This window comes from Chlorocebus sabaeus, chromosome 4, assembly GCF_047675955.1.
Source record: "Chlorocebus sabaeus isolate Y175 chromosome 4, mChlSab1.0.hap1, whole genome shotgun sequence".
NCBI lineage: Eukaryota > Metazoa > Chordata > Mammalia > Primates > Cercopithecidae > Chlorocebus > Chlorocebus sabaeus.
The window spans coordinates 16,819,883-16,840,015 of NC_132907.1; the positions used below are offsets into that span (position 1 = coordinate 16,819,883).

General features: G+C 41.6%; 1 protein-coding gene across 1 annotated transcript in view; it reads left to right on the top strand.

The window, feature by feature from the left end:
• SERINC5 (serine incorporator 5) overlaps nt 1–20,133 on the top strand; it is a 119,814-nt gene that overhangs the window by 81,519 nt on the left and 18,162 nt on the right. Inside the window, exons 6-8 of the mRNA XM_007976640.3 lie at nt 5,702–5,913; nt 8,802–8,897; nt 16,540–16,666. Of these exons, the coding sequence (XP_007974831.3) occupies nt 5,702–5,913; nt 8,802–8,897; nt 16,540–16,666 (435 nt within the window). The remainder of the gene's footprint in view (nt 1–5,701; nt 5,914–8,801; nt 8,898–16,539; nt 16,667–20,133) is intronic.

Consider the following 20,133-nt stretch of genomic DNA (forward strand, 5'->3'; position numbering starts at 1 on the left):
TGGAATGCAGTGGCACGATCTTGGCTCACTGCAGCCTCTGCCTCCCGGGTTCAAGTGATTCTTCTGCCTCAGCCTCCTGAGTAGCTGGGATTACAGGCACATGCCACCACACCTGGCTAATTTTTGTATTTTTAGTAGAGACGGAGTTTCATCATGTTGGCCAGGATGGTCTCGATCTCCTGACCTCGTGATCCGCCCGCCTTGGCTTCCGAAAGTGCTGGGATTACAGATGTGAGCCATCGCGCTCAGCCTGGAGTTTTCTTAAAGATAAGCCAAATGGGTGACTATAATTGTATGGGACCCTATTTTCTCAGTAGTCCAGAAGAAATACAATAAGTTGGAAGTGAATTTTAATTGATTAAAAATCACTCTTTCCGTGATTATTCTGAATATGCTTTCTTTCTTTTTTTTGAGATGGAGTTTTGCTCTTTTTGCCTAGGCTGGAGTGCAATAGTGTGATCTTGGCTTACCACAACCTCCGCCTCCCGGGTTCAATTGATTCTCCTGCCTCAGCCTCCCAAGTAGCTGGGATTGCAGGCGTGTACCACCACACCCAGCTAATTTTGTATTTTTAGTAGAGACGGGGTTTCGCCATGTGGGCCAGGCTTGTCTTGAACTCCTGACCTCCAGTAATCCATCCACCTTGACTTCCCAAAGTGCTGTGATTATAGGCGTGAGCCACCACACCTGACCTGAATGTGCTTTCAATTTGATTTTTATATTAGAAAATAAATTCATCATCCTAAAATTTTCACAAGTATACTTCAAATAAGGAACTTCATGGTAAAATATTAACAATTTTGATCCTTGGTGCCTGATCTGCCCATTAAATAGTCTGTTCCCTTGAGAACACTTGTGCTTCTTCAGTCTAACTAATGTTTTGATTGATTCTGAATCCATTTGCTGGGACTAATTATTGATGCCATGGTTTTAGCAGGCATTTTGGTTAAAGTTTGGTTGCTTTAAAAACTTTCAGAAACTCAGTTAGAATGACTTAAAAGCTCTGCAACAAATAGTGTTGCTGTTATCCAAGCTTCGAGGCATATATGCCAACAAAAATCCCTATTGTCAGCATGTTTATAGTTTAACAGACTCTTGTGTATAAGAATCTAGAAAATATGCTCATTGCTCTTGATAGAATAACTAAAGTACCTTCTCTTCCCTTTTTCATTTATCTCTTTGTAAACATCTTGAGAAGGAGATGATCCTGAAAACAGTGGAGTAGAAAGGTCTTGTGCCTGGCAACCAGGAGATGCAGATTTCAGTACCCCTTTCTTTTCTTCTTTTTCTTTTATTATTATTATTATTATTTTTTGAGATGGGATCTCACTTTGTCATCCAGGCTGGAGTGCAGTTGTGTGACGATGGCTCACTGGAGCTTCAATTTCCCAGGCTTAAGTGATTCTCCCACCTCAGCCCCCTGAGAAGCTGGGACTATGGGCATGTGGCACCACACTTGGCTAATTTCTTTTTTTTTTTTGGTAGAGATGGGGTTTCGTCACGTCGCCCAGGCTGATCTTGAATTCCTGGGTTAAAGAGATCCTTTTGCCTTGGCCTCCCAAAGTACTGGGATGACATTGTGTTCGGCTTCAGTGCCCCATTTAATGCTTGCTCTTTCACTGTAGGGCACATCAGTTGGCCCCTCTGACCTCAGTTTTCACACTTAAATAATGTGTTTGGGCTAACTGGTGTGTTCTTTTTTTTTCCTTTCTAGCTGAAATTTTGTGGTTTACAGTGTCAGTTCTCTATTAGAATTGAAACAAAGGGCTTTAGGTGTCAAGTGTAAAGAGATTTTTTTGTATTTTTGGTGGGATGGGAGAGCACCAGAGGGCCTTAAGAAGGGAGGAATATAATCTGTTTTAAGTCAAGAAAGGTGAAAAGATGTCAGAGGTGCAAGTAAGGAGGACAGGGGGAGACAACCCAGGTGAGGGAGGAGTAGTCTGGAACTATGTGGTACCAAGGAGCTGGATCCTCCTATGTTCCAAAGCCAGCTCTGAGTGGAGGTGGGTGGGGGAGGGGAGAGCAGCAAGAAGCTTCCGGAGTGACCGCAGTTCTTCTGTGCTGTTCTCTTTTCTTTTCTTTTCTTCCTTCCTTCGTTCTTTCCTTTTCCTTTCCTCTTTCTTTCCTTTTCTCTTTCTTTCTCTCTTCCCCCAACAATGGGAAGATGACATTGCTGTTTTCTGAGGTTGGGATGATTGCACAATGGCAGGTTTGGGGGAGGGAGGAATGGGGGTGTCAATATCAGGAAGTTACCTTAGCCTGAATGTGCTAACTTTGAGATGCCAATTAGACCTTCGAGTGCTCTCCAATTGTTAAATAAACAGTTGGTTAATATAAGTGACGTTCAGGGGAAAGGTTGGGGTTGAAGATTTAACTTTGGGATGGACTGTAAATATTAATTGACTGTAAGAAAGTCCTTCATATTCTAATAACATAACCAAAAAGAATAGTGAATAGAAGTCAGCAGTGTTTACCTTTTTCTGTATAATTAATGCTGTCTCCCCATCATCCATTATTATTTGCTCTTAGATTGTTTTTTCCTTTTTAAAATCCCATTTTCTCTCATTTCCTTTGTACGCCTTTTATGTTAGAATAATTCCAAGGCCATTGGAGTGTCTGGCACAGTTTCAGGAATATGACGGTCATTCTCATTTTGGCCTTTCCTCCCTATTTTCTTTGTTTCTGGCTGCAGGAATTTTTTCATCATTAAAACATTTTAACTGGGTTGCTTGAACACTTTCCAGTTTTGTGAGGGCATAAAGTAAGTTGCTTTTTCTGTGAGGTTTGGGAGAATGTGGTTACAAAGAGCAATTTAATCATAAGGCAGATGACAATGATTCATTCAATTCATTCTCCCTGTTGTTCTGTCTAGTTCATTTAGCATTTATAGATACTTTTCTTTGTTCTGAACAATTTCCTTTTTTGTGTGAGACAGGGTCTTCCTCTCTTGCCCAGGCTGGAGTGCAGTGGCATGATCTGGGCTCACTGCAACCTCTGCCTCTGGTGTCCAAGCGATTCAGCCACCCAAGTAGCTGGGATTACAGGCATGCACCACCATGCCCGGGTAATTTTTGTATTTTTGGGTAGAGATGGGGTTTTGCCATGTTAGTCAGGCTGGTCTCGAATTCCTGACCTTGTAATCTGTCCGCCTTGGCCTCCCAAAGTGCTGGGATTACAGGTGTGAGCCACCGTGCCCTAATTTATGTTTTAATTGATGTATTGTAATTGTACATATTTATCGGGTACATTTTGACATTTTGATACATATATGTCATACAGTAATCAAATCAAGGTAGTTGGCTATTCATTACCTCATGGATTTATCATCTTTTTCTTTCTTTCCTTTCTTTTTTTTTTCTTTTTTTTAAAGAGACAGAGTCTCACTCTGTCACCCAGGCTGGAGTGCAGTGGCGCAGTCGTAACTCACTGCAGCCTTGAACCCCTAGGCTCGAGAGATCCTCCTGCCTCTGCCTCCCAAGAAGCTAGCTGATTAGCATGTCCAGCGAATATCTTTGTTTTTTGGTTTGGTTTGGTTTTTGGTTTTTGTGGATGGGGTCTTGCTCTGTTGGCCAGGCTGTATCATTTCTTTGTGTTGAGAATTTTCAAAAGCCTCTCCTCTAGCTGTTTTATAATATATAATACCTTACTGCTAGCCATCATCACCCTACCATACAGTTGATCACCAGAATTTATTCCTATCTATTTAACTTTTTTTAATGTCAAATTTTCTTTTAGTATTCCCTGATACTATTTTAGATAAAGAAGCAGCACAGTTACAGGCCCTTCTCTTCAGTTCAGGGAATAAAGAGCTAAGGTCAGCCAATATGGTTCTTAGTAAAGGCAATTCTCTTTTCTCCCTAAGAAGAAGGCATCCACAAGAGCTGCTGGCAAAACTTTGTTTCTGTTTTTAAAAGTTTATTTATTATTATTATTAAATATTTAGGGCCAGGCACAGTGGCTCATGCCTGTAATCCTAGCACTTTGGGAGGCAGAGGCAGGTGGATCACAAGGTCAGGAGTTCAAGACCAGCCTGGCCAAGATGGTGAAACCCCGTCTTTAATAAAAAGACAAAAACTAGCCGGGCATGGTGGTGGGTGCCTGTAATTCCAGCTACGAGGGAGGCTGAGGCAGAGAATTGCTTGAACCTGGGAGGTGGAGGTTGCAATGAGCCAAGATCACACCACTGCACTCCAGCCTGGGCAACAGAGCGAGACTCCATCTCAAAAAAAAAAAAAAAAAATTTAGACAGGGTCTCACTCTTGCCCAAACTGGAGTGTAGTCATGGCTCATAGCAGCCGTCATCCACCCGAGTTCAGGTGATCCTTCTACCTCAGTTTCCCAAGCAGCTGGGACTACAAGTTTGCACCACCACACGCTGCTAACATTTCTAATTTTTGTAGAGACTAAGTTTTGCCATGTTGCCCAGGCTGGTCTTGAACTCCTAGCTTCAAGTGATCCGCCTGCCTTGGCCTCTCAAAGTGCTGGGATTACAGGTGTGAGCCACCTCTCCTGGCAGCACTTTGGAGTAGAGACTATGGCACTTTGGGGCTCTATGTTTATGGAGAAAACTTGGAGAAGCCCAGTGAAGAGCAACTTTTTCATCCTGCCAAAAACTGACCCAGGGTGGTTCACAGTTAGAATGGAGAAGCTAGAATAAAGTCTGTAGGTGGCTAAAGGAAATGAAGAGTCTCAGGACTGCTCAAACTCATTACACCAAACAGAGAGTTAAACCTGGAGGCAGAGTCACGTGACACTGCTGTCTCCCTCCCACCTGCCCATAGATAGCTGTGACTTCCCAACCTTGTGTCAAAGGACTACACATTAGGTAGACCTCTACAGAAGGCAAAAGGCCCCGTGCATCCCGGATTACTGCCCTCAAATTGCTCATAAGTAAATTATCTGCTGATCCCTAAACCTTTCAGGATATGTATCTTCCCATAAAAAAGGGCATATCAGCTGTAACTTTTGGTCTGCAACCTAAGTCTAGCTCCTTGTCCATGGAATTGCAGTCTGTTACATTTCACACTGACAATGCCCATACAAGCTTATCTTCCCAGGTGCAGAACAAAGACAGGAGAGCAGTCATTTCTCTGCCTACCCTGAGACTATATAATGAACTCTTGCTTTACTCCCTTTTGAAATGTTTATCATATCCCTTGTACAGCAGAGTTTACTGGGCACTAGTTAAAATCTCGGGAGAATGTCGTGTTTGCCTCACCACCTGCCCCCTTTAAAACTGCATGCCGTCTCCCCTTTAAAGAAATGGGTAAATCCGAGCCTTCTGCAACCTCTTTGGGAGCACCGGCCACAGAAGATTCTGTGACTTGTGTGTTTTTGGGTGCACCCTCAAACCTCTGGCTCAGTAAACCTCGGTTGGTTGAGACTGTTGCCTCAGTCTCTCATTTGGGTTGACTTTATTCATTTTAATGAATGAATACATTTGCTGCAGAAAGTAGAATTCTCTCAGTGTTGAGAGAAAATTCTAAGCTTTAGTCAAGAAGTTTCCATATTTACCAGAACTTTCTACTTTGATAGAGCATAATCACTGCTAAAATATGTGTCTTCTGGGCAGCTGGGTACCAGTGGCTGTGGCCTGTAGTATTAGTTACTGCCTGAGGGATGGTGAATGTTATCAGAGAATGGTGGGCTTCATTGACTTGTCTTCTCTCCTCTCCCTCTTACCCACTTCCCGGAGAAACAGGACAGCAGGCACAGCCAGTAACAAGCTGTGGTACGCCTCCCTGGCCCTGGTGACACTCATCATGTATTCCATTGCCACTGGAGGCTTGGTTTTGATGGCAGTGTTTTACACACAGAAAGACGGCTGCATGGAAAACAAAATTCTGCTGGGAGTAAATGGAGGCCTATGCCTGCTTATTTCATTGGTAGCCATCTCGCCCTGTGTCCAAAATCGTAAGCATGTTTTTTTCCATTCTTCCTTATTTATATTTTCCTAAGTGTCTTGGAGCAAACCCAATGGTTTTTTTTTTTTTTTTTTTTTTTGAACTAGCGTATTCCTTAACTTACTGTGGATATGTCAGTAGTGGGCGAGGTGGCGCTCCAGTCTCTTCATATCTCACGCTCGAGCTGTGATAGCCAAGCATTTCTCATGTCGAGAAAGACCTGAACTTAACGAAGTCAATGAATAGGAAGATATTGCCTTTGCTAAATAATGTACCACAAGGAGCCTTTAAATGGGAAATGCCTTCCGAGTATATCAAGTCAGTTGTTTATGAGCTTGCCTACAATCTCTGTGTAAAAGTTGAATGAAAGGGCCGCAGAAGGGGTTGGTTCTGGGGTCATCTTTCGTTCAAGGCTGTGGGCAGTGTGGTCTGGGAGTCAGGAAGCAGGATATCCCATCCCAGCTCAACCAGCAGCTGGCCCATGTGCTAACCTTCCTTAGACCTAGGTTCTTCCTCAGTGAAGTCAGTGGAAACATGTGAGCCTGACTTTGCTCATGGTCGTTTCAAAGCCGGAAGGAAGAGACAGTGGGATTTGAAAGTGCTTTAGGAAGTATACATGTGAATTGTCATTTAGAAACTCTTGGTTTCTTAAGCTAGGATATAGTGTCTTTGGGCTTACAGTGAGATGTCCCTGGTCTGATGTTTTTTTGTGGGTGTCGGACCCTATAGGTGATGAAAATGCGCATGACATTCAGGTTCTAGGTAGGAAAATGTAGGCAATAAATTTACAGCCCCCTTGAATCCTTTCTAAAATAGTGGTTTAAAAAGGCAACTAGTGGTCGGGCGCAGTGTTTCATGCCTGTAATCCCCACTTTGGGAGGCCGAGGCAGGCGGCAGATCATCTGAGGTCAGGAGTTCAAGACCAGCCTGGCCAACATGGGGAAACCCCGTCTCTACTAAAAATACCCAAAAAAATTAACCAGCTGTGGTGGCACACGCCTGTAGTCCCTGCTACCTGGTTAGGCCAAGGCAGGAGAATTGCTTGAACCCAGGAGGCAGAGGTTGCAGTTAGCCAAGATCCCCCCACTGCACTCCAGCCTGGGTGACAGAGTGAGACTCTGTGTCAAAAAAGAAGAAGAAGAAGAAGAAGAAGAAAAAACGAGTCACAAATAATATGTTTTCCTCTACTAAAAATTTTAAGACCATTATTGAAATTGAGAGTATTCTCCTAATCCCTTTAATTGATCAGTTAAGAGTTCCTAGAACAACTTGATATTCTGATTAAAATCTTTGGGTTAAATCTTTATCTTTTGAAATAGGGATAATGTTCTGAAATATTTGGTTTAATACCATTAGGTGCTAAGGGAAATCTTATTCCCTTGCCAAAGAGCAACATTATAACGGGGTCTATTTTATGTCTTTATCAGTAATTATAATTTAATAATGATAATTTTGGAAACAAAGTTGACCACAAGACTGAGTAAAACTGCATCCTTTTATGTCAGTAAGTGGTCGAAAATTTCGCAGGAAAAATAGAGAGATCCCTTATCACATCCTGGTTACTCTGAAGGATGTGAACCTTTAGTTTACTTGAAATATTATAACTTTCAAAAAATAACAGATGGCTTGTGAAATTTCAGAGAAAAATGAACACTTATACACTGTTGGTGGGAATGTAAATTAGTTCAACCATAGTGGAAAGCGGTGTGGCAGTTCCTCAGACCTAAAAACAGAACTACCATTAGGCCCAGCAATCTCATTACTGGGTATATACCCAAAGGAATATAAATGGTTCTCACATAAAGACACAGGCACACGTATGTTCACTGCAACACTATTCACAATAGCAAAGATATGGAATCAACCGAAATGCCCATCAATGGTATACTGAATAAAGAAAATGTGGCACATATACACTATGGAATCTGTGGAATACTGTGCAGCCATAAAAAGGTAAGAGATCATGTTCTTTTCAGGAACATGGATGGGGCTGGAAGACATTATCCTTAAAACGAACACAGGAACAGAAAACCAAATACCACATGTTCTTGCTTAAAAGTGGAAGCTAGATGATGAGAACATATGGACACATAGAGGGGAACAACACACACTGGGGCCTATCTATCAGAAGGTGGAGGGTGGGAAGAAGGAGAGGATCAGGAAAGATAACTAATGGGTACTAGACTTAATACCTGGGTGACGAAATAATCTGTACAACAAACCCCCATGACAATTTTCCCCTTACAACAAACCTGCATATACACCCCCAAACCTAAAATAAAAGTTAAAAATAAATGGATCAATAAATAACCTTAAAGCCCTTCTCCCAGTGAATGCTGAGCCCCATAGCCTTCCTCTTTAGCCAAGAGCAATTCTTGTATTCTGTTCCCGAAAGCTTTTTGTCCATTGGCAGGTAAGAGCTTTTTGTCCTGTCATAGATTGTGGTATGTGATGACCTTGTAGAATCCGGAATACATCCCCTGTGAAATCTGGTTTACCGCTTACTCCCCTCCCCAACTAAGCTAGGTGGTTTTATCAACAACGACGGTAATTTTTTTTCTGATCTTGGGATTTAAGAACTAATGTTACAAACCTCAGGGAGACTAGTTAGTGTGTTTAAGTAGAGCCATAGGCTTGATAAAGTATTGGTAGAGAACTTGGCAGAACCTGACATCTTTAAAATAGCAATGTTCAGCTCAGTGTGTAACTTTCTCCCCCTTAATATCTTTTTAGTTTTATCTGAGAAACACACTACATTTTTTTTTTCTCTTTTCTTTCCTTTAAAGATGGATGCTCAAGTTTGAGGACTGTCATGGGGACGGTCAGGTTTTTTAGGCATATGCTTTCTTTTTCTTCAAATTAAAACCTGTTGTCTGTCTGTCTCTTGTCATTTTTCAGGACAGCCGCACTCGGGGCTCCTACAATCAGGGGTCATAAGCTGCTATGTCACCTACCTCACCTTCTCAGCTCTGTCCAGCAAACCTGCAGAAGTAGGTAAGCCAGCCTGTTAGGGGGCTTGTGTTTGCGGTGTGAATATTTTCATTCATGGAGGAATGAACTATTGTTTAAATATTGGAGAGGCCATGGAGATAGAGAGCAGAAGGATGGCTACCAGAGGCTGGGAAGGGTTTGGGGGAGGTTTGGGAGGAGGTTGAGATGATTAATGGGTACACAATAAATAGGAAGAATGAATAAGACCTAGCATTTGATAGCACAACAGGGTGACTATAGTCAAATTTAATTGTACATTTAAAAATAACTAAAAGAGTATAATTGGACTGCTTGTAACACAAAGGATCAATGCATGAGGGGATGGATACCCCATTTTAGATGATGTGATGGTTACATATTTCATGCCTGTATTAAAACATCTCATGTACCACATAAATATGTACACCTACTATGTATGCACAAAAATTAAGTTGAAAAATAAATATTAGAAGTATAGTAAATCACAATAGAGAGATGATCTAGACTTTTTCATCTCTCTTTTAAAGTTAAAAAAGTCTTTAACTTGAGCTATGTAAAGGAAAATTCCCTTTTTCAATTCTTCCTGGTGTGTAGGACAGACCGGAGGAAAGGTTTGGCTGTGGAGTTTGCTTTTAGGCCTAAATAACCTCTTAATTTAGTTGTATTTCTTTTCTTTTCTGACTATAGCAGTGGAACAGAGAGAGTGGAAAGAATGTGGGGGAGTGGGGAGTGGGGAGCAGGATCTGAGCACAGATCCCGTGATTTACTGGCTATGTGACCTCAAACCACTCGTCCTAAATGACATTTATTTACAGAGACAGCCGAACATAGTGATTAGAGCATGAGCTTTGAGGTTGGACTGCCCGGTTTATAGACTGATCCTGCTACTTAAGTAACTTGCAGAAACTTAACTTACCCTCTCTATTACTTTTGTGATGTATAAATGTAAATATATACACACATACATACATATATACATACACATAAGCATATATAAATGTATGTTTGGGTATATTTGAGCTTATATAAATCAAATTAAATAAATGTAGTGTCTAAGAAAATTGAAGTTGTTTCCTCTTAAATTTGGAAAGCTGGTGCAATGATAATTTTGAAAGTTTTAGCATATATACATACTATTTATGGGCTTGTCCTTGTTGCTATTTACAGTGGAAAGTAATGTAAGTAGAGGTCTTAAGTAAATATTGCCTATCCTGGATTTAATTTTTTTTTTTTTTAATCTATTTTGACTTGGTAAGTGTACATAAATTTCGTCTCTTTAAGACTTTCTTTTATGTCTGTTTATGTATTAATTTCTGGCTTTAACTTACTGGGATTTTAATTTACAATATTTTTTAAATGGCAGGTATCCCTTTAAAACAGGAAAAAAGGCTGAGCATGGTGGCTCATGCCTGTAATCTAAGCACCTTGGGAGGCTGAGGCAGGAAGATTGCTTGCAGCTAGGAGCTGAGACCAGCCTTGGCAACATATGCATCTCTACCAGAAAAAAAAAACAACAAAAAAAAACCAGAAAAAAAGTTATTTTAAATTTCAAGTGCTCTACATTTTTTAAATTAGCCTAAGAATAAAGATTCTTGAAACCACAGCATACACAGGGAAGTTTATAGCATTAAATGCCTACATCAAAAAAGCAGAAAGATCACAAATTAACTGATGTTGTACCTGGAACTAGAAAATCAAGAAGAAACCAAACCCAAAGTTAGCAGAACAAAAGAAATAATAAAGATCAGGGCTGCGTGAGTTGGCTCATGGTTGTAATCCTAGCACTTCAGGAGGCTGAAGCAGGCAGATTGCAGGAGCCCAGGAGTTTGAGACCAGCCTGGGCAATATGGCGAAACCCTGTCCCTACAAAAAAATACAAAAAAGTATCCAGGCATGGTGGCGCACATCTGTTGTCCCAGCTACTCGGGAGGCTGAGGTGGGAGAATCCCTGGAGCCCCAGAGGTTGAGGCTGCAGTTAACTATGAGCTCTTATTGCACCACTGCACTCTACCCAGGGCAATAGATGGGGACTTTGTCTCAAAAAAATGAAATAAGGAACTAAATAAAATACAGACCTTCCCCCACCAAAAAAAAGCCCATGAGAAAAATACAGAGGATCAACAAAACAAAAAAAAGTTGGTTTGTTGAAAAGATAAACAAAATTGATAAGCCCCTACCAAGAAGAGAGAAGACCAAATCAACAAAATTAGAAATGAAAAAGGAAAAATCACAATAATACCACAAAAGTACAAAGATCATTACAGACTATTATGAACATCCATATACTTACAAACTAGAAAACCTAGAGGAAATGGATACATTTCTGGAAAGCAAGAAGGAATAGAAATCCTAAACAGGCCAATGATGAATAGTGACACTGAATCAGTGATTTAAAAAATCTTCCAATAAGAAAAAGCCAGGACCGGATGGAGTCATAGCCAAATCCTACCAAACATATAAGGGAGAACTAATACCAGTCCTCCTGAAATTGTGCCAAAAAATGGAGGAGGAAAGAACTCTCCCTGACTCATTATACAAGGCCTGATATATCACCCTGATAACCAAAACCAGACAGGGATACAACAAAAAAGAAGATTATAGACCAATACCCCTGATGAACATAGATGGAAAAATCTTCAACAAAATACTAGCAAACACAATGTAATAGTACATCAGAAGATAATATACCATGATCAAGTGGGCATTATACCATGGATGCAAGAATGGTTCAACATATGCAAATTTATAAATATGATACATCATACATTACATATTACATAAGCAGAATTAAAGATAAAAACCATGTGATCGTTTCAATAGATGCAGAAAAAGCATTTGTTAAAATTCAGCATCTTTTCGTGGTTAAAAAAAACCCTCAATAAAGTAGGACCATAACTTTTGAGAACTAGACCAAGATAAGGGTGCCCACCTTCACCATGCCTATTCACCATAGTACTGGAAGTCCTAGCCAGGACACTCAGGCAAGAGAAGGAAATAAAAGGCATCCAAATTGGAAGAGAGGAAGTCAAATTATCATGTTTGTTGATGATATGATTCTGTATCTAGAAAACCCAAAAGGTTCCACCAAAACACTCTTAGATTTGTATAATGAATTCAATAATATTGAAGTATACAAAATCAACATACAAAAGTTACTAGTGTTTTGGCTGGGTACGTTGACTCACATCTGTAATCCCAGCACTTTGGGAGGGCAAAGTGGGTGGATCATTTGAGGTCAGGAGCTCGAGACCAGCTTGGCCAACATGGTGAAACCCTGTCTCTACTAAAAATATAAAAATTAGCGAGTCCTGGTGGTGCACACATCTGTAATCCCAACTACTTGGGAGGCTGAGACAGGAGAATCACTTGAACCCGGGAGGGGGAGGTTGCAGTGAGCCAGGATCACACTACTGCACCCCTGCACCCCAGCCTGGACAACGGAGCAAGACTCCACCTCAAAAAAAAAAAAATTAGTAGTGTTTCTCTACACCAGTAATCATCTAGCAGAGAACCAAATGAAGAAGCTGATCCCATTTACAATAGCTACAAAAAATAAAATAACTAAGAATACATTTAATGAAGGAGGTGAAAGATCTTTACAATGAAAACTACTAAACACTGATGAAAAACTTAAAGGGAGGGGCCATAAGTAGTGGCACATTCCTGTGATCCCAGCACTTTGGGAGGCCAAGGTGGGAGGATAGCTTGAGGCCAGGAATTTGAGGCTGGCCTGAGCAACATAGCAAAACCCCATCTCCACAAAAAATTTACAAATTAGCTGGGTGTGGTGGCATGCGCCTGTAGTTCTAGCTACTCATGGGTTTGAGGTGGGAAGATCACCTGAGCCCAGGAGCTTGAAGTTATAGTGATCTATGATCAGGCCACTGTACACCAGACTGAGTGAAAGAACAAGACCATGTCTCAAAAAAAAAAAAAAATTGCAAGCAAATGGAAAGACATCCCATGCTCATGGATCTGAAGAATAAATATTGTTAAAATGACCATATTGCCTAAAGCAGTCTTACACATTCAGTGCTATCTCTATAAAAATACCAATGATATTTTTCACAGAAAAACAATCCTAAAATGTGTATGGAAACAACAGAGCCAGAATAGCTAAAGCAATCCTGAGCAAAAAGAACAAAGCTTGGAGGAATCACACTTCAAAGCTGGAGGAGTCCCTTCTTCAAATTATGCTACAAAGCTACAGTAAGCAAAATAGCATGGTATTTGCACAAGAATAGATCCATGGAACTGCATAGAGAACCCAGAAGTAAAGCCACGTATTTATAGCCATCTGGTCTTTGACAAAGTTGACAAGAACACACACTGGGGAAAGGATACGCTTTTCAGTAAGTGGTCCTGGAAAATTTGGATTTCCTTATGCTGAACCCCTACCCTGTCTCTCACCACATACAAAAATCAACAAAAGGTGGATTAAAGACTTACATGTAAGACCTGAAACTATAAAAATACTAGAGGAAAACTCTTCTGGATATTGCTCAAGGCAAAGAATTCGTGACTAAGACCTCAAAAGCACAGACAACAAAAACAAAACCAGACAAATGGAACTATATTAATCTAATTAGCTTCTGTACAGCAAAAGAAATAATCAACAGCGTGAACAGACAACCTGCAGAATCAGAGAAAATATTTGCAAATGGTATCTTACAGGGGAGCAATATGCAGAATTTACAAGGAGCTCAATTCAAAAACAAAAACCACTAAATCCATTAAAAAGTGGTCAAAGGACATGAATAGGCATTTCATTTTTTTTCTAAATAAGACATATAAATGGCCAATAGGCATATGAAAAAAATGCTCAGCATTGCTAATCATCCGAGAAATGCAAATTAAAACCATAACTAGATGCCATTTCACACCAGTCAGAATGGCTAGTATTAAAAAGACAAAAAGTAACAGATGTTGGCAAGGATGTGGAGAAATGGGAACACTTACACTGTTGATGGGAATGTAAATTAGCATAGCTACTGTGGGAAACAGTGTGGAGATTTCTCAGAGAACTAAAAATAGAGCTACCATTTGATCCAGCAATCCCACTGCTGGGTATCTATGAAAAGGAAAAGAAATCATTATTTCAAAAAGATACCTGCACCTCTGTGTTTATCGCAGCACAGTTCACAATAGCAAAGATATGGAATCACCTTAAGTGTCCATCAATAGATGATTGGATAAAGAAAACGTGATTTGGCCGGGCGCGGTGGCTCACGCTTGTAATCCCAGCACTTTGGGAGGCCGAGGTGGGCGGATCACGAGGTCAGGAGATCGAGACCACGGTGAAACCCCGTCTCTACTAAAAATACAAAAAATTAGCCAGGCGCGGTGGAGGCTGAGGCAGGAGAATGGCGTGAACCCGGGAGGCAGAGCTTGCAGTGAGCCGAGGTCGAGATCGTGCCACTGCACTCCAGCCTGGGCTGCAGAGTGAGACTCTGTCTCAAAAAAAAAAAAAAAAGTGATTTATATATATACAAATATATATATGTATATATCCACACAATGGAATACTATTCAGCCATAAAAAGAATGAAATCCTGTCCTTTGTAGCAACATGGATGAAACGAAGCCATTATCTTAAGTGAAACAAGCAGACACAGAAAGAAAAATACTGCATGTTCTCACTTTTAAGTGGGAGTTAAATAGTGTGTAAACATGGACATGAGTGTGGAATGATAGTGAAGTCTCAAACATAGGAAGGAGGGAGGGGATAGATGGTGAGAAATTACTTAATGGGTACAATACACATTATCTGGGTGATAGATACACTAAAAGCCAAGACTTCTCCACTATATGTAAAAAAGCTAACACTTGTACCCCATAAATTTATACAAATAATAAAAGATTCCTTAAACCACAGCATACACAGTTATGTTTACTGTTTCAAGTGCAAATACCAGTCATAATTTTAGTCTCCCCAGCCAGGCGCGGTGGCTCAAGCTTGTAATCCCAGCACTTTGGGAGGCCGAGACGGGCGGATCACGAGGTCAGGAGATCGAGACCATCCTGGCTAACACGGTGAAACCCCGTCTCTACTAAAAAAAAAAAAAAAATAACAACAAAAAAAATAATTTTAGTCTCACTTCAGACACTTAAAATGTACACGTTTGTAAAGTGATTTCTAGAGTGTTATTTTATGTTTATGTTACTTGCTTTGGTGGCAAAGTTGGCAGTCAGACCTAGGTTGGGTGTTCCAAATGGAAGACCCCATGTCAGGTAAAAGGTAAATTACCACTGATGGTTATATTATAGGAATCTTTGTTACATAGTGTTTAGAATAACTCAGTTTTTCTTCTGTTTCACACTACAACAGTCAACACAGAAGGTTTCTGTGACACTAAAATATGTGGAGATTTGTCCCCACCAGCAAGCAGGCAGTAAGTTCCGCAGTGGGCTTCAATTGGGTGTCCTCCAATCCAATTCGGATGCTCTACCTGGAGATGAGGTCAGATCCCACAGGTTGAAGGCTCAGTTCCACAAAACAGCCCTACCCTTCCAGCTGGTCACAAGTCCGGCCCCCCCAGAACTTCTGACCAACTCTTAGGGCTCCCACAGTTACCCCTTCTTTGGGATGGATTAATTCGATAGAGTGGCTCACAGAACTCAGGAAATACTTATCTTTACTGATTTATTACAAAGGATATTTTAAAGAATAGGAGTAAACAGGCAGGTGAAAATACATATAAGGCAAGGTGTGGAAGGGTCCCGAGCTTCTGTCTCCATGGAGTTGGTGTGGCTGGGTTCCTAACATGTGGATGAGGTCGTGTTCACCTTCCTGTAAGCCTCCAGCTCTCAGAAAGCTCTCTGAACCATGTCCTTTTGGGCCTTTTATGGAGACGTCATTACACAGGCATGATTGATTAAATGATTAAACCATTGGCCCTTGGTGATCAACTGCCATTCCTCCCATTCCTGGAGTTTGGAGAGTGGGTCTGAAAGTCCCAACCCTCTAATCCTACCTTGGTCTTTCTGGTGACCAGCCCCCATCCTGAAGCTGCCTAGGGGCTGCCAGCCATTAGTTCATCAGTAACGTACAAAAAGACACCATTTTGGAGATTTCAAGGATTTTAGGAGTTGCTTGCAAGTAAATGCAGATGAAGACCAAATATATATTTCACAATATCACATGTGGTCACCCATCTTTTAAAAAAAACCTCAGGAGGTTTCCAAGTTGTAGACAGAAAGATATCGCGATTACCATATCACATCTAAATAGCTTCTCAGCTGGTTTAGGAGCTATTGTTGGCTGTTGATTCACTTCAGCACTGCTTGGTACCTGCACCCTACCTCTCTTTAGGAGCTGCCCTGTCAACTGAAAAATGCGCCTGACCTGTCTTTTTACTGTTGTTTGAGTAGTACTGAAAATGAGCAAGACTTTCTCCTTAGGTCCTGGATCCGTTTGAGCCCCATGGCACTGAGCTGGAATCTGAGGGTCTTGTTCCAAGGGTGTGATGATGTGGGAGAATGGTTCTTTGAAATAGAAATCCAGTCTGCATGGAAACAGCCTGTAGAGTAGAAGTTTCCAGTGATAAGTGTTCACTATTCTAAGGAGGTACACCACAGCTACCTGAGTTTTGCCAAAATGAGTGCTTCTGTGAATTAGAACTGGGCTTTCTATTTCACTATGATGACTTTGTTTTTTCTTTACAAGTTCTAGATGAACATGGGAAAAATGTTACAATCTGTGTGCCTGACTTTGGTCAAGACCTGTACAGAGATGAAAACTTGGTGACTATACTGGGGACCAGCCTCTTAATCGGATGTATCTTATATTCATGGTAAGTCTTGGGAGTTACTCAAGGCCATTTTTGCAGACTTTAAAATTACAGGAAAAGAATTGAAATAACTTTTAGTAGCTGTGAGGCTGCAGAAACAAATACCATTTGAGGAGGGGGGAAAACAACCACAAGTAAAAAGGTGAAGAGCATGAACTCTAAATATTTGAACTTCGTTTACCTTACTTGTTTTTATTTGAGGTCAGTAAAGCAAATATAGGGTATGTTGCAGCACCATTGCCTAACACCCTTTAAAAGATGATTGAATAGTAGTTTGCTGTACCCTTACTGGAGGGCAGGGGAGCACAAAGTAAAGAAGAGATAGAATGTGCCAGCATGTCCTGGCAGCTTTCTAATCCAAAGGAAATAGCTTTGTTCTGCTGTTGATGGAAAGAGTACAAAGTGCTGCATGCGTGGTCATTCTGTTCAGACAGGAAATGTTCCTTCTCTTTTCTGCTAAAACCCACAGTGCTGTTGTTCACTAGGCAAAGCAGCTCCTCCCAAAGTAGACGTGATATATAAGTGGGCTGTGTTTCAAATGCTTGTGGTGGGTGTTATTCCACCTTTAAAAGGCTGAAAAGATTGCTAGAGGGAGAAAAGTCGAGGATAGAAATGGCTAGTTAATCTGGATATATATTTTGCTGATAACTAAGCTTCCCTTTGACAGTAACCTTTTCACATTTAGCCTTTACTTCTGTGTTTACATTTTGTTAATGTTCAGTGTAAAAATTCAATTCCATTGAATTCAGTCATAGGCACATTATAATCTTCGTTTTTGCTGAAAGTAAGCACTCCTGGTGGCGATAGCTTGTATAAATACAATGTCTTTGTGAGCATGTTGGCATTTTCTCTTACCTCCTTTAACAGCTTCTACTATTAGAAAGGGACCAACAGGGACACAGGCGTTTTGGAGTCTATTTGCTCAGGGTCATGCATCAAGCCATAAAATGCTTGTTTTGCAGGTGGGTGTTAAGATGATGGTTACATACATTCATTGTTGGCCTGTGTGTGACAAAGTGACAGAGTCTCCTTGTTGCAGAATGGACTCTGGTGACTTCTTCCTGGCCTTTCAATTTTACTAATTCCTAAGTTGTTCACTGAGTACCTACAATATAGGAAGCAGGCTGTGTGGTACAGTGGCTCACACCTGTAATCCCAGCGCTTTGGGAGGCTGAGGCAGGAGGATCAATTGAACCCAGGAGTTTGAGACCAGCCTGGACAACATAGCAAGATCCTGTTTCTTAAAAAAAAAAAAATTTCAGGCATGATGGTGTGTGCCTGTGGTCCCAGCTACTCAGGAGGCTGAGATGGGAGGATCACTTGAACCCAGGTGTCTAAGGCTGCAGTGAGCTAGGGGTAACTCCACTCCAGCCTAAGCAACAGAGTGAGACCCTGTCTCTTAAAAAACCAACTATGAAGATATTTGACAGAATAAAATCATATGTTTTTGTGGGTTACTGCGTACCTACAAGCATATGAAAAAAAAATATATTTGCCATTGGCCGGTGTGGTGGCTCACACCTGTAATCTCAGCACTTTGGGAGGCTGAGGTGGGTGGATCACCTGAGGTCAGGAGTTTGAGACCAGCCTGGCCAACATGATGAAACCCCATATCTACTAAAAATACAAAAATTAGCTGGGCGTGGTATACACCTGTAATCCCAGCTACTCGGGAGGCTGAGGCTGGAGAATTGCTTGAACCCAGGAGGTGGAGGTTGCAGTAAGCTGAGATCGCGCCTATGCACTCCAGCCTGGGCAACAAGAGAGAAACTCTATCTCAAAAAAAAAAAAGGAAGAAATTCCCTTTAGATAAAGTAGAGTTTGGATTTGCCGTAAACCCTTCAATGGAAAAGACGGCAAAAATTCTTCTTAGCCTCCTGCAAAGGGTTACCACACACAGGGCATTTCACAACATGGAATTTTCACCCTATCATATTTTCTCACTATTTCTAGCAGGTGTAAAGAATTCTTCTGAGCTGGCCCTTGAGTGAGAGATGATAAATAAAATGTTGTCTCTTACAGGACTGAGTCACCATAGTGGAGATTGGCAAGGGCTGGTCTGGTATTCCCAAAAGGTGTCAATTTTCAAAGTTGATAGCTACTAAAAAAAAAAAAATCTGTCTAGATGCCAGCAACAAACATTGTTATTGAATGGGTAAACCACAGAACTGCAGTGCCTGATGGGATGAGAACATATAAAACTGCAGCCCCTACAAAGTGGAGACGAGGACGACCAGTCTGCTCTGTGGGTACTTCTGTAATGTGTAGGCGAGAGCACACTCTGTGGGCTGGGCAGTTAGTGCCCCCAGGAGTTAGTTCCCCCAGGGCCCATGTGATTGATGTTTGCTGTAATTATCCACTGCAGCTCTTCAAGGGGTCAGCTTTAAGAACACTGAATTCAGGCTTACTAGGGCCTGGGAATAAAAGGGATGCTGTAGGAGTGGGAGTCAGCCCAACTAGGGTTTTTTCAGTTCTGGACTTCTGAAGAGTTTGTTTTCCTTCCTGACTCAGAGGAATGAAAGGTTGGAGGATGTTACAAAAAGGCCACATCATCTGGGTGGGAACTGTCATTTGAACATAATTGCAGGAATATCTAGGATTCTTGACAGAAATTGTAGGAAGCCAGAGACTATAGATAGTATGTAGGTTAAAGGGAGAAGAAGGCCAAGATTGCCTGGGGTCCACTCTTTTGTAAAGTTGTAGAAGACTGGAAAGCTCCCCAGCTCCTCTCTTTCCCTTCCCCCTCCAGAGCCCCCAAGCCCCACCCCCAAATACTTGTTTCCTTTGGGGTGTCTCCATCCTGACTGTTGCAGCTGGGGCACCCTCTAGAGGTATGGTTTTTTTTTTTTTTTTTTTTTTTTTTTTTTTTTTGAGGCGGAGTTTCGCTCTGTCGCCCAGGTTGGAGTGCAGTGGCCGGATCTCAGCTCACTGCAAGCTCCGCCTCCCGGGTTCACGCCATTCTCCTGCCTCGAGACTCCCGAGTAGCTGGGACTACAGGCGCCCGCCACCTCGCCCGGCTAGATTTTTGTATTTTTTAGTAGAGACGGGGTTTCACCGGGTTAGCCAGGATGGTCTTGATCTCCTGACCTCGTGATCCGCCCGTCTCGGCCTCCCAAAGTGCTGGGATTACAGGCTTGAGCCACCGCGCCCGGCTCTAGAGGTATGTTTTAATGTTTGTAGCCTCAGCTCAGAAGAAGGGCTCAACCCAAACCTACTCCCTGCCTTTCTGCCTGGGGCCGCCTTTTCTCCAGAGCCTCCTTCCATTGCACCCAGGAATCATTGCTGTGAAAGAACATCATAGCTTGGACCTCATGTAAGCCCTCACCTTGGTCCACTTGTGGGGTTCTCTGATGGCTCTTTTTATTTGTTTAGATTAAAAAAAAAAATGTTAAGGCAAGTTCTCATTATGTTACCCAGGCTGAGTAAACTCCTGTGCTCAAGGGATCCTCCTGCCTCAGCCTCCCAAGTAG